General features: G+C 42.8%; 1 protein-coding gene across 3 annotated transcripts in view; it reads left to right on the top strand.

Annotated features, from left to right (window-relative positions):
* Rbp6 (RNA-binding protein 6) overlaps window positions 1-4,817 on the top strand; it is a 282,622-nt gene extending 277,805 nt beyond the window's left edge. For all 3 annotated transcript variants that reach the window (XM_025302182.1, XM_025302181.1, XM_011147257.3), the window contains 3 exons: window positions 2,437-2,711; window positions 3,961-4,025; window positions 4,337-4,817. In XM_025302182.1, the coding sequence (XP_025157967.1) occupies window positions 2,437-2,711; window positions 3,961-4,002 (317 nt within the window). In that variant the 3' untranslated portion in view covers window positions 4,003-4,025; window positions 4,337-4,817. The remainder of the gene's footprint in view (window positions 1-2,436; window positions 2,712-3,960; window positions 4,026-4,336) is intronic.
* The last annotated feature ends 11,171 nt before the right edge of the window (window positions 4,818-15,988 follow it).

Here is a 15,988-nt window from a genome sequence, read left to right as displayed (position 1 = left end):
AGCCAAGCAAGACAAGAAGCAGTTGTTGGCAGGGTTTGGAAAGAAAGAGTGCTCGAAAATTGATTTTGTAAATGTAGTAATTGCATTAGTGTTTCCGTTAATCCTAGTCACCGTATTAGCTGACACATAATATTATGTGTCTCAGCATATGTTGTGAAAAAGGTTCGAGAAGATTGACATGTATTTTCTTCGATAGTTCTTAAAATGACTCGAAGGTAGCACAGTGCGCGCGCGCGTAAAGAGGAAGAAAATTACGATAACGTATTAAAAGTGTCGGAAAAATTTAAATGCCGATAGTATTATTCGACATTCGCTTATTTGAAGAGAAAATCTGTCCTGTGCACCTTTTTTTAACCATCTCCGCCTTCTAACTATCGCCTTCCTGCCAATAACTGGATTCAGTGCAAGAGAAGGATCAGTTCGTTTCGCGAAATTTTTCTGGAAGAACGGGAAACCGATCTCGGAATTTTATTACCGCGCGGTAATTGACGCGCGCGCGGCGAGTAACGAAACTTATTAATTAAATTTACCCATCCCCCCGCCCCTTCTCCCGCAATCCGCGGTTCTTCCCGTAGACTCGTTTAACATCGACGGCGCGCGAGACGAGACGCGTTTCTCTTTCTCGAGATATGCGGAGACGCGAGTTTGATTTCAAACTTATCCTCTGTTGCACACGGCAGACTCCGCGATTGTACGCGCTCTAACCTTCATTTCATCCACTTCTGTCGTTTGTATTCTCATGGGGTCTTTACTCTGAAAGCCGAACGTGCAATGGGGTAAGTTTAGTTTTCGTCGCTTGGCCTGTCTCTAATCGAACCAATCGTGCGCAATCTTCGTTCCGTCTGACTTCTTAACAGTACGAAGGGAAGTTAGTCCTCGTGCGGACGAAAACGTTATAGAGAGCGGTAAACGCGTAGTCAAAAGCCTGCTGTATCTCTCTCTCTCTCTCTCTCTCTCTCTGTCTGCCTATCTGTCTGTCTCTTTCTCTCTGTTTCTCTCGTAACTTCTCAAGTCGGTCGCCATCGCTGTCTCGTGCGATTACGTTGCTTGTCCCAGCGACATGTTGTAAAATGTCCTACATACCTACGCATACATATGTGTATATGCGCTTTCTTTATTGTTATCTCAATGGTCGTACATAAAGGCTGCTTGCTCGCGCAATGCGCTTCAGTGTATTCCTTTATTTTCTCCTCTTCTCTCTGTCTTTCTTTCTTTCTTTCTTTCTTTCTTTCTTTTTCCTTTATCTTCGTCTTCGATGAGATGCATTGCGAAAAGACTCGTTGAACTCTGCCTATCCTTCTCCTTGTATTCAGTAGTGTGTGTATCGTGACACGTGACTCTCGTCGGTTCCGTATACTGGCATTTGCGCAATCGTTAAACGCGCTAAGCACACGGTCCTCGAGATAAAATACAAAAGACCAGAGATCTCCGTCGTTCACGTGCGCACGAATGGGCGTGAGCTCGTTACGAGAAACGTTACATTAGTGTGTTACATTAGTGTGTACGACTTAAAGAATCTTATCTCTAATGAGATTTAGCCCGCTAGAGCGTATCGTTATGCAACTGAAACGAGTCTGATATTAGTAAGAGGCGGAAAAGCTAAAAACTCGGGACGTACGCCAACGGAGCAGCCACGTGCCTCAAGGTACTTGCATGGAAGATTCCTGAATGGGATAAGGCATGCAACGCTCGTGTCGCTATCACAAGTGGAATGAAATAATCTGAAATTTCTCGTCGGATGAATAAATTGTCAGTCGGACATTCGGCCGTTGCGAAATATACCGTGCGCTACAATCGAAAGATCGACACGACCTCGCGTCGTCGAACAATCAGACTGAAGAATCTTCCCGAGTCCTCAACTAACACGATACCGCGGTATGAAAGCCACTTTCGTCGACACATTCGCACTTTGCGAAATTCGAGAAGAGATACGCGATCTCTCAAGCTGTTCAAGCTCTCAGCCAGTTTTTCCTGCTTTTTCTTCCCACTCGTCGTGAAATAACGAACCGACCGATCGACCCGACCCGAGGAGTGATAACACTGTTATCACATGCGGCTGCAAATTACGCGAATCCGGACACGCTAGTTGAGGATCTCGTGGATCTCGTGGATCTCGGACCTCGAAGAAGTTGACAGCCCACGCGCGTCAACCTCTAAGGGTCGGTTGTTCCAACTTCTTGGTACGTAAGTCAACTGATAGTTAAATCATACATTTATCTTAGTTTTTCCTTCAATTTAGACCAAGACAGACATATGACTTAACCGACATCAGTTAACTTACCAAGGAGTTGGAACAATCTGCCCTAAGAGAGAGTCCCCGCGCAGAGTCTTCGCGGCGGACGAGGGCGAGCTTCTCACGCCGAGGCTCGTCCTCGTCGCGACGACGCGTCTCGGACGTCCTTGAAAAGGGTGAACATTGACGCGGGTTCGTTGCAGTGATGAACAACTACCAGGCGGCCGCAGCACAGGCCGGATTCCCGCCGGCGTCGCCGCACGCGGCCGGCGGCCACGGTGGGCCGCAGGGCCGATCTTTCCCGGCGGCCAATTCGCCGGGCCCGATTGACATGTACAGCTCGGGCGCCGCAGCCGCAGCAGCAGTCGCAGCCGCGGATTCCGTCGCAAGCTACGTCCAGGCCGCAGCTAGCCCGCAGCCCCCCACGACCGCGTTCCCCGCAATCGCCGTATCCCGTGCCCCGCTCAACTACAGTCCCGTAAGTCCACTTAATGTTCCCCTTTTGTCGTCGGATCGGGCCCCTCCCGAGAGAGACGGTACGAAAGGACGAAGAGCGTGGTCGACAGTTCAGTGCTACGAATGCGATGACCGTGCGGGTTATTATTTCGCTTACCCGTCGTGGCTCGTGGAGTATTCGCAGGATGTGCGCGATTCTTGGTAACTCCGTAACGTTTTCCCGTTTTGTAAGAGGAACCGCGTCGACTGAATGGAATTTTCGTAGCTGACGCGGATGCGAGGACAAGTGGAAGGGATCGGAGGGAGTAACGGAGCCGTTGTTACCGGGCTAGAGGCGATTACAAAGGGAGACTAATACGAGAAGAAGCTTTTACGTCGCGCGTTTTAGTTGCGCGACGCGAGCAGTACAAAAGTGTCCGCGCGCGCTAAAGTATCCTCGCTGAATGTACACGCGAGACCGTGTGTCTCTCCCTGACAAATGTTCACAGCTGCTAAAGCGGATCATCCACGTGAAATCGACGAGAATGAAATATCCTCACGGTTTTGTGTTCAAGAACTTACGTCGCACGCGCAAGTTACAAGCGAGCACTTGGCGAGTTTTCGCCGCGAAAGTAACGTGACATCGAGAAATCTCGTTCGATCCACCTGCGTGCGATCGTCCAAGCTCTTCGTCATTTCGTCATTCCCATACTGTAATTTCACCAGCTTTCACGACATCTATACGACAATCAAATTGAGGTGTCACGCATTTCGATATAACCGGTTGTCAATCTTGTGAAGAGATTTGCTTCCATACTGTACCTATATTATTATCATTGTACGCTTTATACATCCTGTATATTCTAATTCTATATTTTACGAGTACGTCTCTGGTCCGTCAGGTATAGTATGACAATTATTGCATTGACTTATGTCGAAAGTTACACCTAATATTGTTCATAGGAGACTGTTCCAATTCGTTATTTATCTCTCTTTCTTCCTCTCACCGCAAATGTTAATCACATTCACCGTTACCCGAGATTCTCCCATGTGACAATCACGTCGTCCCTCCCGCATCTTGTCACTTTCGTTCAACTATCGTTACCCATTACACCGGAATATTTCGGCACAAAAGTGACTACAACCTCGGAGGCCGAAGTACCGCAATTGCGCGCAGCAATTTTAGATATGCAGGCAAGCGCGCAAGGGTTTATCTGCGCGCGCTAACTCTTGCGTAATAATCATTATTTTTATGGAAAGGTTGATGCGACCGATATCTTCTACTGTTCCAGGGGCCTCTTATACCGGCGGCGTTCACTAATGGCTACCATTGAGCCTTGTTAAGACCTAATAACAGGTACGTGAGTCGTCGAAAGTATTCCGCCGAAAAAAAAAAAATAGAACATAAATTTTATCTTGTGAGTGAGTTTATCGAATGCTTCATGCGAATAAAATAGTCAAATGTTTTGTCTCTTTCGTCGTAGTTTCTCACACGAAGGTATACGAGAAACAGCAGCAATGATATGAAAGAAAAGGTCCTATCGTCTCTAACGATTTAACTAATATTAACCAAAGCAAGAGTATCTAAGAATCAGGAAATAAAAAAGAAAATTAAGAGACTTCGCACTTAAATGTAATTCGATAAATTCTCAATTTTTTATTCGCCAGGATGGACGAGACGGCAGAACGCAGCACGGTCGCCTGATGACATTATAAGCAACGGGAGTTTTGAGGCAGCTAAATACAGTGGATAATCTCTGGACGAAAAAGAAAACATACATATATACACGACTACTGCAAATGACGATCGAAAGTTGCGATGCATTAAAAAAATAAAAAAGAAAAAAAAATAGATAATATATCGAGTAGAAGGCAACAATCGAGTAAGATCCAATCGATGCAACTTCAAAGTCCAGGTTGTAGATAACTGGACGTAATATTACGCGAATATCGACAACGCATTAAGGCGGAGAATTTAGAGACCGTTAGTCGGATCTACGGAGGATGGATGCAGCTTATAAGATAAATAGAGATGAAAAGTACGAAGACTGCTAAAGAAAGGAGGAAAGGTGAGACGCAACAGGGAGAAGACTACGCACGTCCAACGCACGTCCAGAGAAGATCAGAGAGAAATAACGAAAGTGAGAGGGAGAGAGAAAGAGAGAAAGAGAAGAAGAGGGAGAGAGAGAGAGAGAGAGAGAGAGAGAGAGAGAGAGAGAGAGAGAGAGAGGAAAAAGAGAAAGGAGAGCGACAGGGAGACCGAGACCGTCAGATGGAAACAGGAAGAGAAGACAACGCGCGCTGCAATAGGCTTAGCTGTGGCCGAAACTGCGTATTGACGCCAGCCCGTTCTCCGATATATTAAAAAAAGGAATAATATAATAATAATAAATTAAATTAATATTATTAATTGCTAAATATTTAAGCGGTTAAGTCTAGAATATATAAATAATATATATATATATAAAGATATATATATATATATAAAAATATATATATACATATATATATATAAATATATAAATAATTGATAATTATTAGACGATAAAGACGTATGACCTCTAGTATTTAAGACAGATAAAGAGAGGACGGAAGAGAGATACCAACTCACGAATATTATTATATCTATTAATTACTACATGATTACTATGGCGATTGCCCGCGTAAATATATTATTACATAACGATAGGCACGCACGCGTTCGCACCTGGGAAAGAAATTTTGTTTCTGGGCTTTCAAGTTTTAATCGCATGCACGGATAGGGTTGAAGAATTTAATGTCAGCCGAAGAGAACAACGACACGGAGAAGAGAGAGAAAAGGAGAGAGGAGACAAGGGTTGATGAAAAAAAAAAAAAAAAAGAGAAAACAAAAGAAAAAAGTAAGATGAATAAATCGAGAAGTGTTTTTGCCGCCCTTTCTCTGTGTTCCCACATGGGAGACCCGAGCTTCCTCTTCTCTCCGAACGTGCCTTTTCGCTGGCTAAATAGCGGAACGGTGCTTCTCTCCTGTCCTGTCGCAGTCCTGCTTTCCCGGGTGTGCAACGAGATAAAAAAGAAAAAGAGAAGAAGAAGAAGCAGATGAAGGAGGATATAGTGGCGAGCGAGCGAGAGAGTTACATACGTAGACGTGTTACATATTTGACGTCACGCTGTTAGCATTATTTGCGAGAAGAGGAAAACGTGCAAGCAGACTGCGTCGAATTTCGCGACGACGGGGCAAACCCGAAAAGCGACGGCAAGAAGAACAACAGTGGAAGACCAGGAGGGGGAGAACCAGTGCTAGATGATATCGTTAGAATCACAGAGTAGCGGAAGCTCCCTAGCTGCATTTCGCCGTCGAATCCGCCGTTTATATCCCGATGAGCAAAACGCGACTACGCGCGCGTGTCGCGATTGCGATGAATTAATAATTGCAAGCTCGACGAAGAAGCATTGTCTTGCGTTTCACAGCAATACGATCTTCTGCCGATCTGAACCCGGAAGGTATCTCCAAGAGTTCTATTCGTTATCAATCTCGTTTCTTTGTTACTCTCTACGTTGAGTGACCGCGTACAGCTCTCAGGCTGCAGTTTCGGCGAAGTCACTGGGCTTGCGTGCGACGCCGCCGATGCCCTCGCTTTCGAAACAATGGGATGTGAACGGTCGATTCGCACCGCTCCGTAATTCTAATTGACACCGAACGCTCGCTTCGATGTTCCGCTCGGAGTTTCCGCTTCCGGAGGTGCCGGACGATGACTGTTATGAATCTAATCGGCCACTGTATAGCTTTAAAACCAACTACGTGCAGTAACCCCTGTTACAATATACACACATATTACGCGTACGCGCGAATTACCGTGTAATTAATTTAAAGTAACGCCGTATATGCATGACCCTATAGATGAGCCAGTGTAACAAAAACAGAGAAAAGAGACACGAGAGTTTCTTTCGAAGCGGCAAACAACCGCGGCATACAACACGTACACGCGCCAACGACAATTACACGCAAATACATTGTACACGACACGACACGACACACATACACGAAAGTTACAACACACGCTCCACATCCCCGGCGTCTAATCGTCTAAGGCTGAGTTACACCGACAGACCGGGTTAACTAACGCTGGTTAGCAATTCATTATTCTCCGCTAAATTATAGTCCTACTCGTAATACACAGACGGACGAAGGAAATGTATGGTTAACCAGCGCCGGCGTTAACCGACGGTAGGTGCGAACCTAAATAAGATTCATAGAAGGGGAGATGAAACTATCGGAAGGAGATCGAGTTGAAGGGAGGAGCTAGCAAATGTATACATATATATAGAGATATCGCGTAATCTTCGTCCGCGGTGTACAGAGCGTCAATCGACGATACGCTTCAAACGCTACCTTAACGGGAGGACTCGGATTAAGGAAGAAAAAAAGAAACAAAATACCTAAAATTATATACGAGAGAGAGAGAGAGAGAGAGAGAGAGAGAGAGAGAGAGAGAGAGAGAGAGAGAGAGAGAGAGAGAGAGAGAGAGAGAGAGAGAGAGAGAGAGAGAGAGAGAGCGAGCGAAAGAAAGAAAGAAAGAGAGAAAAGTGAATATGAGAGTATGCGTGAGAGTATGCGTAAGCGTTACTTTTTAGAGGTAAAACACGCGATCGCGCCACTAGCGTCGCGATTAGATCTAGGAACTAAACGGGCTAGCGAGGAAAGACATAAACGTGAGAGTGAACATTATATTATAATCACCCTATATATCGCAAAAAGAACGGCTGAACATCGGATGCCGCGTTCATTCGCGCTTCCAATAATTCAATTCTGGATGTTGAAAGAGGCCAAAATACCGCTCGACGAGAACGCGAGACCGAGCCCCTTCCGACATCCGCGAGCCTCAATTGAACCATGTTATATGAACGGATATAAACAAGCGACGCGCTCTCCGACTCGAGCGACGTCGTAATTCCGAAAATCGTTTCTCCGAGTTGCCCTCGAAGGGAACATCCGCTCGAGCTATTAATTCTTTTCTTTCGGACGATCGCTTAAGGCGCATGACTCTACATTGTATAACACGGTCCAATTGACGAGTAAATGAGCGAGGAGACGATTGAGAGATTCTAGTGGATCGCTCGTGATGATGATGATAATGATGATAATGATGATGATAATGATGATAATTGTGTTGATGATAAAGATAAAGATAACAATGATGATAACGCTGATATAATGATAATGATGAAGATGGCGATGAAGGGGAGGATGGAAATGAAGATAAAGTTGAAGATGAAGATGATGCTTATAATTATGAATTATGACGATGATGATGATAATGATGAAGATGATGATGATGATGATGATGATGGAGAGGATAACGATGAGGATGATTCATGATGATCGGGAGTTTAGATTTGTCGTGATCTTATAACATTGCGCGCGGAAAGACGAGAGGAATTTCGATTGGCGCGAGGACAGACTCGATTCTTCGAGGCGCGAGCCTTTCGGATAGTTTCAAGTGGTCGACACTTGGTGTTATCAGTTTTGAATAACCGGACGAGTCGTTTCCGCGGGGATTTGAGAGATGGGATATACATATATATATCGCTACGGATGCACCACGAGCTAATTACCAACATTCGTAGGCTAAGTTGCATCGACAGTCTCGCTCAACTAACTCTGAGTTATCGATTTGATATCCCTTTCTAGATCCAGAGAGTTTTAGCTAATATGATATAATAGATAAAGGAAATGAATTTCGTGTTAATCTTGATTAGTACTAACCGACGTTGATACAAAATCACAATTCTTCAAGGTCTCCCGTTATGCGTGCCCTCTTCTTCGCCGTTGTAGCGTAACGCGCTACAAATCGCCGTTACGTTTCTCTCAGAATGGAAGATTTTCAATCTAAGAAATAGAAAGAAGACGTCTTTTCTCTCTTTCACATGCGTCGTAACACGCTCACGCACGTGGCCGAAAGCTTTCAACCTCCGGCGCGAAGAATACACGCATGAAGGTAGACCCCGAGCGGCCGTTGCTGCGGTATATAATATGACAGTGCATTTAAAATATATACACAGTACATATGGAGATGCGAGAACCCCGCCGCATTGACGGAGGGTTCAACGAGAGGTTCCTCCCTTCTTTCTGGCGACAAGGGCCACGCCGCCCTTAATTAAATTATACGCGTAATTTATACGACTGGGACGTTCGCGTTTCGTTTATATATCGCTGAACAAACACGGTTCCTTATATTGCATATTGTCATTACTATGATTGAATTCACCGGGGAGAGTCATCGGTCGATTATAATTATAATTATACGAGCGATGAATATACGCGCGACTATTGCGCGCGTGCTGTTATTATTATTGCATTAAACAACAGGGTAAACAAAAATAGAGGAAAGGAAGGAAGGGAAAAGAAGGAAAGAAAGAGAGAAAGAAGGAGAGAATGAAAGAAAGAGAAATAACTTTAAATTGAGTATGTGTGTCACGTCGAACGGCAACACCATTTTGTTTTTTCGTGTGTTATATGTACACGCAATTAAATAGAAAGAGAGAGAAAGAGAGAGGAGAGAGAGAGAGGGAGAGGGAGAGGGAGAGGAAGAGGAAGAGGGAGAGGGAGAGAGAAAGAGAGGGATATATACATATACGCGCGCAAACGAGTCAATTCTTAACGAACGTTAGCAATAACTTCTTCATGACCACAAAGAGACATGCGGCGGCAAAATGGCTAAGGCTTGTATCGCCAACACCAGTATTCTTAAGTTCCTAAATTATGCGCGTAAACTCGGTTCGTTTTAAGAGGATAACTAGCGAGAGAGCGGGAAGGGGGAGAACGAATTGAGAGAACTGCGATCGCGTGTGCATCACCGCATTTTTCGAAACCTCCCGTTTCCTTGTGAGCAAAACAAAATGGTGGCTGTCTCATTATACAGCTCAGAGATTAATTTAAGCGTGGAGAGAACGTGATATCTTCGAACAAACGTTTCAGAGTAGACGTACTGTGCGTAAGACACAGGGAAAGAGGCGATCTACCGTATATCGGGGAAGTCGCTTTCTTTTAATCAAAAAGTTAAGCGATATTTCGGTTGAAACGATTATTTAATAATAGTCATCGATAAGCGAGAGTTATAGAAAACATCTTAGACGCCTCGGAGATAATGAGTAAGTTATCTAAGTACATCTAACTTTCCAAAATGCAATTTTTCCTTTCATTCGTGAACGTGAAAACGTGAACGTGAATTCGGGGAGGACCCGATTGCCGGTTGATTGTATCGTGAAGTAGAGGTAGTTTGTGACCACAATATCATTTTGCAACTGGACCGGTCCGAAGGAGTAAGATGCGGAATGTGAGAATTAATAATCGAAATTGAATGCGATGCTCGTCATGTAACGGACATAGAAGTGATGTGTTCGTAACATCCTCCTAACTAATTAAATTAACGGCTATTACATTAATTAAGTTTAGCGTACATATGAGTAAATTACATTACGCCAAAATGTGCTCCACGTTAAATTTGTTAACAGTCGTTGAATATACTTCCTCTACGTTATAGTATCCACGTTCCATATATATCTTTAACCGTAATTAATATTTATTAATCGCTACGTATCTCCCGATTCGTCCTCACTTAATTGGAATTTATTTATTTATTTGTTATACGATTCCCCCCTGTGTAGACTCTCTCTCTCATATATGTATCTCTATTTCTTCAGAAAAATCCTTCGCAAATTCGTACTGCAGTCGCAAAATATATCCCCGCTTTCAAACTTTAAGAAAGATGCGTACGTTCTCGCGCAATTCTCCGTCTTACATTTCATTTGGCGATTTCGTGTTTGTCGCTGAGTAACAAAGTATCGCCGGATGAAAGCCGAGTCTGGAACTTTCGTGTTGCATGCTCGATGTTCATCGCACGCGCCTCAGCATGCATTTTAATTCGATTGATAATTTATACCATTGATAAATAATCAGTGGAGATGGATCGCAGGAATACGATACAACAACGGTGTCGGCCGCAGCGACATACTTTACGTGAGCAGTAACAAATAAGGAAACACAAAAATAACACGGGTGGGCTTTTCGTAAGAGAAGCATATAGATGACTATTACACGTACATACACATACACATACATGTAAAACAAGGACATAACACCAGCTCAACAGAACGTAGTAGAGCGCAAATGCGAGATGCATCGCACGTAGACTTAAGAGAAGACGCGTGAGATCGCAGCGAAGAAGAAATAAAAAAGTGTAAAAAAAAAAATAGAGAAAGGAGGAGATACGAGAAAGCAAAAGGGAGATGGTCACAGTGAAGCGTACAAGTCGTAACTTTTCGTAATTTGGAAGGGAAAGCCGAGAGAATCCCGGACCGTTTGTGCAACATACGCTCGATAGACAGCAGTCCGAGTACTCGACAAAAAAGTTCATCGTTCTCCATTGTCGATTCAACGTCAAAAAATTACAAAGTTTTGTTTGCAATCGCCAAAATTTTCTCACGAAAGGTTATAAATTCCGTCGGGTTCCCTACTTTTCTTTTCCTTTTGTTATTTTTTTTTTTCTTATTAAATTTCATCATTCTCTCCGTACTATATTCCGTACTCCGTATGAATACTGATGTATTTTGAAAATTGAATGTCGCAAATCGAAAGTAAAATATTAATCGAGATCGAGAGGAACGAATTATATTGATCCGACGATCTAGTTCAAAGAGCTAACGACCAAGATGATATTGAAACACTGACTGGAGTATTAAATACTTTGGCAAAATTTAACTCGACAATCAATTGTCACCGTTTACTCTGTATTGTTTATCGCATTTTACAAAGCTTAAAAAGACAACTTTAGAAAATGAATTTTGTCGTAAACTATATTCATTTTTATTCACATTCTCGTAAAATAGAGAGATTAGCCATTTCATTTATACATTTGTAATAAGAATTAAATTTTATACTATAATTTAAAATACGCGATTAACTCATATAATATATACAAACTATATCAGAGGTTGTTGGCTTCGTGAGAACTAGATTATCGAATTATTTAATACTGCCAATCTCAATCGCATGAGAAGTACTCTCGAAAAAAGAGAAATAGTTTTGGAAAAGGAACAATGCATATTTCGATGAAATATTTTGTCTCATAACTGTTTAACGAAAGCAGAACACCAAGAGGAGAAAATTAAATTGTAACTTTATATTTTAAGTGTATATTAATCTCCTTCCACGATGTGTATACCGCCACTGTGAAAAGGCAATCACTTGTTACGATGCAAGTCTGTGTTCGAATCAATTATACTCCCATATAATACTACAGTTGAAGTCATTGTGAAAATTATCAATCTCTTTTTGTTGTGTTCTATTTTCCTCAAACAGTAGTATATTTTAATTCCGTACCTCTTCATCTCGATGTACATCGGTTTGCGTATTTTTCAAAATGCAATTTGCGTAATAATTTTATAACCTTAATGTATCAAAATACAAACACTCACCGATATGAAGTTGCGACAACGGCTTTGGCATGTTCAGGGTTCTCCCGGCAGCTTCTCCTGAAAACAGGCAGAGAAAGAATTATATATATGTTTAAATATATATATAAATATATATAAATGTATACATATTCGAAAAGAATCTACGATCAATTATTAATTACAAAGAGGCGCGATCAATATACAAATAAGTTGACGCGAGAAAAAGAATGAAAGATAGTGAGAGAGAGAGAGAGAGAGAGAGAGAGAGAGAGAGAGAGAGAGAGAGAGAGAGAGAGAGAGAGAGGGAGAGAGAGAATGAGAGCGCAAGAGAGAAAGAATGAGAAAGGGTATGCAAGAATTAAAAGTGTAAAAGAGGAGAGAAAGGGAGAGAGAGAACGAGAGATGAGTTTGTAGGAAACAAGAGTAAGCAAAATATATGTGACTATAGTCCAGGCGCGTTTATATTTATAAATATGAAATATATTAATATTGAGATATTACATATATATATCTATATCTCTAGTATATAAAAATATAAATATATAAATATAAATATATATATATAAATATACACACATATATATATATATATATAAATATACCTATTGAATGATTAAGAAAGGCAAAATATATATTATAATTATATATATATAAACGAGATATATATATATATATATATATATATATATATATATATAGGCGGAAAAAGAAAATATAAGGATTATGGAGATGAACAGATATATTGAGACATTGTTTTATGCATTTGTATATATAGTTATTGATGTTTTAAAGCTAATATACTATTGTACTGAAACTTTTGGATCACCACCGATTGAGATGTAATTAATGGGGGGCAGAGTGAGGTTGGTAAGAAGAAGGAAGATAAGGGTTATGTGCGCGAGGCGCGGCTAGAGTAGGCTAAACTCTCTCTACGAGCCTATTCGCGATTCTCAAGAGCTTTTTTTACAAGACCTATTTAGATGAAAAACGAATTAATTATGAGGTGGACATATGAGGTGGACAAGGTGAAACAATACGACATCGATCGCTCGTCGTGTTCAGCCGCCCCTCGTGCGACCGCACATGATATATACATACATATAAATAATAAGATAATAATTATGACGACCGATATATACATCGGTTGTCATAATATACATACATACGACAAGGAAGATGTATGAAGACAAAAACAGAGAGGAAAAAAGGGAGAAAGAGGGGGGGGGTAGCAAAACCATGCGGACAGGCATTAATTAATTAGTTAAGCAATTTACTACTTGGCGCATGGGCGACAAATCGATGAGGCGGAAAAAGTTTTCGAACATACGACCAGAGATTGAACAAGAGACGCTAACGTCACACAACACATTCATTTTCAGCACACACAACAATCGTATACGTACACGCACGCAACATACATATGTACACACGATCGCAATGGTCTAGTTTACGTCATGACGTCAATTCTCACTGCGAATCGGCAAGTGTTTCGTTCGCATACAAACGAGAATAGGAAAAAGAATGTCTGCCATATTATGTAAACATAATATATCAGCGATGATATCAGAACACCATCGAGAAATTTCAATAAAATATTATAAAACACATATACAAACACGTACATGTTATAAGAGAATATTCTATATAGATAAAATCAAAGCACTAATATGAACTTGACGGAATGTCAATCAATTATCGATCCTTTTGTGGTGTTCGGATATCGGCGGACGATGATTGGGGAAAGATCGATGCTGAATCTCGATGAACTACGGCGATCGAAATTTCGATTAAATTGAGAGATTTCTTTTTCCCCCTCGTTTCTCGCACTGAGAATCGCGTTATTTGAGGCGTTGTTGAGCGGAACGAAGAAAAATATAGGAAGAGAGAGAGAGAGAGAGAGAGAGAGAGAGAGAGAGAGAAAGAGAGAGAGAGAGAGAAAAGAAGAAATGAACGAATGTCGTTCAAGCACACGTTACTTCATATGGAAAAAAGCAATATCGAGTAATAATTTAAACGGCGAGGCGCAGTAGCGGATCGCATGCGCGAATCCTTCGTGATTAATTGTTGTTATCGCCTATTTCGTGGATGAAGTAAAATAGACGAGTATTATGGCGCATCGCACGTGGCCGCGTATATAATCCATTACGAAGTTTACACGAAACTTTTCCGCGTTTCTGCCTAATTGCGCGGCGATAATTGCTCGCGCACGAAAACCTACAGTTGAAACTACGCAAATTATTACACTCGTTCAAGCTCAAACCCCTCGGTAAGAATACACACGGCTTTTTTTCGCAGGCAGACATACGTTCTAATTAAGTTTCTAATTAATATTTAACTATTACACACAATCTCTCGCGCGAGTTTACGACGTCAACACTTTTGGAGACACCGATATTTCCGGCAGGATTCTCATTCAAGATCTTTACGAGATACACGTTTTCCTCTAACTGCGATCAAGATATATAAATATATACATCCACGTATACACACATACACACACACACACGCACACACACACACACACACATACGTGCGTTCGCGCGTTCATACAATGGCCAGGACACAGACACACACTCACACGGACGCAGCACGCACACAGTGGGAAGCCAGATCGCACTTCTTCTCACGGATTTGTCGATATCGATCCCACGGTCACTTTCTACGCATCCTCTATTCGTCGACTAAAATATGTTTCCTAGTGCGGCTAGTTTAGCGTGTCTTCGCTGCGCGACACGAAATTACGCGTTTGATTTTGGTTTCCTCGAACGCGAGAGCCGCCGATGCGGGACGACGGTTCGCAAGTTGATGCGACCGGGTGTCCCCGTAGCTCTTCCCGCGATGTGAATGGCTCGAGAATATCGAACGAGCTCGCCCGAGTCCGTAGATAGATAAGTAATTTCGCAAAACTATATAAAAGCAGTTCGCGTGTGCGAAACCAGCGGCACCAGCGGTTCCCGAAACTGCGTGCTTCGCTCTTTCGGAGATACGTCCGCGATTCCGAGTCAGCTCGCGTGTTCACTTAGGAATTCTCCCGCTTGCGGGGAACAACGAGTCGTCAAAATTTAAGCCAGACGGCGTAGCCCGCCGCCGGTACTTTGCGGGGAGAAAAGATCGTTCCCGAGATGTCAAACGCGAGCGAATGGGCGACTCGGGTGGATTGTGAGTCGCTTTTAATTCTACGTTCGTCGAAAAGTTGGCCGCGGTTATACCGGTTATATCTCGCGAATCGCTCCCGGGGAATAAAACTCCCTCGGATTCGTATATCCGTTCGAAGTTACTCCTAATTATGTATTCGCCGGAAAGTTTGACCGTCGAAAAGCCTGAAAGAGCGACAAACCGGAGCGAGTAGTCCCAAAGTGGGCGATAAGTTCTACCGTCGAGGTTCTTTCGCGGAAAGCAAAAGTCAAACTCTCTCTAAGTAGATAAAAGCAGCGTGAACGCGAGCTCGCACTGGGTCCCCGGGACACGTGCAGCCTCGCACTCGCGAGTGGACTCGTAAGTGACACCCCGCCGAATCTCCGGAATCGACGGCTACGATATCAGCCGAGAACGAGAAAGCGAGAAGCACGGTTGGAGCCGATCGGTTGAGCGTCATGAACGGAGAGAACGAATGTCGAGTCGGTTGGTCAACCGCTTGGCATCGCGTGTATCTAGTCTTAAGTCTCAATCACGGAGCCGAGTAAGACACAGGAGTCCGATGTCGGAGCACTCCGCGGAAAAGCGGACTCGTTTTGCGTTTCTTTTTTTCTTTTTCGTCGTTTCTCTGCGTTGAATTTGCATTACGATTAAGTGTTACGTTTTAATGTCACCATTGTCACTCACGACGTTGACGGTATTGCGTTTCTTCTCACTCACACCAACTCTGTCGTCGTATCGCAACGCTCC

This window comes from Harpegnathos saltator, unplaced genomic scaffold, assembly GCF_003227715.2.
Source record: "Harpegnathos saltator strain DR-91 unplaced genomic scaffold, Hsal_v8.6 scaffold47, whole genome shotgun sequence".
In the NCBI taxonomy this organism is placed as follows: Eukaryota; Metazoa; Arthropoda; class Insecta; order Hymenoptera; family Formicidae; genus Harpegnathos; species Harpegnathos saltator.
The sequence above is the reverse complement of the archived record's forward strand: the minus strand, read 5'-3'. Positions and strand labels throughout refer to the sequence as shown.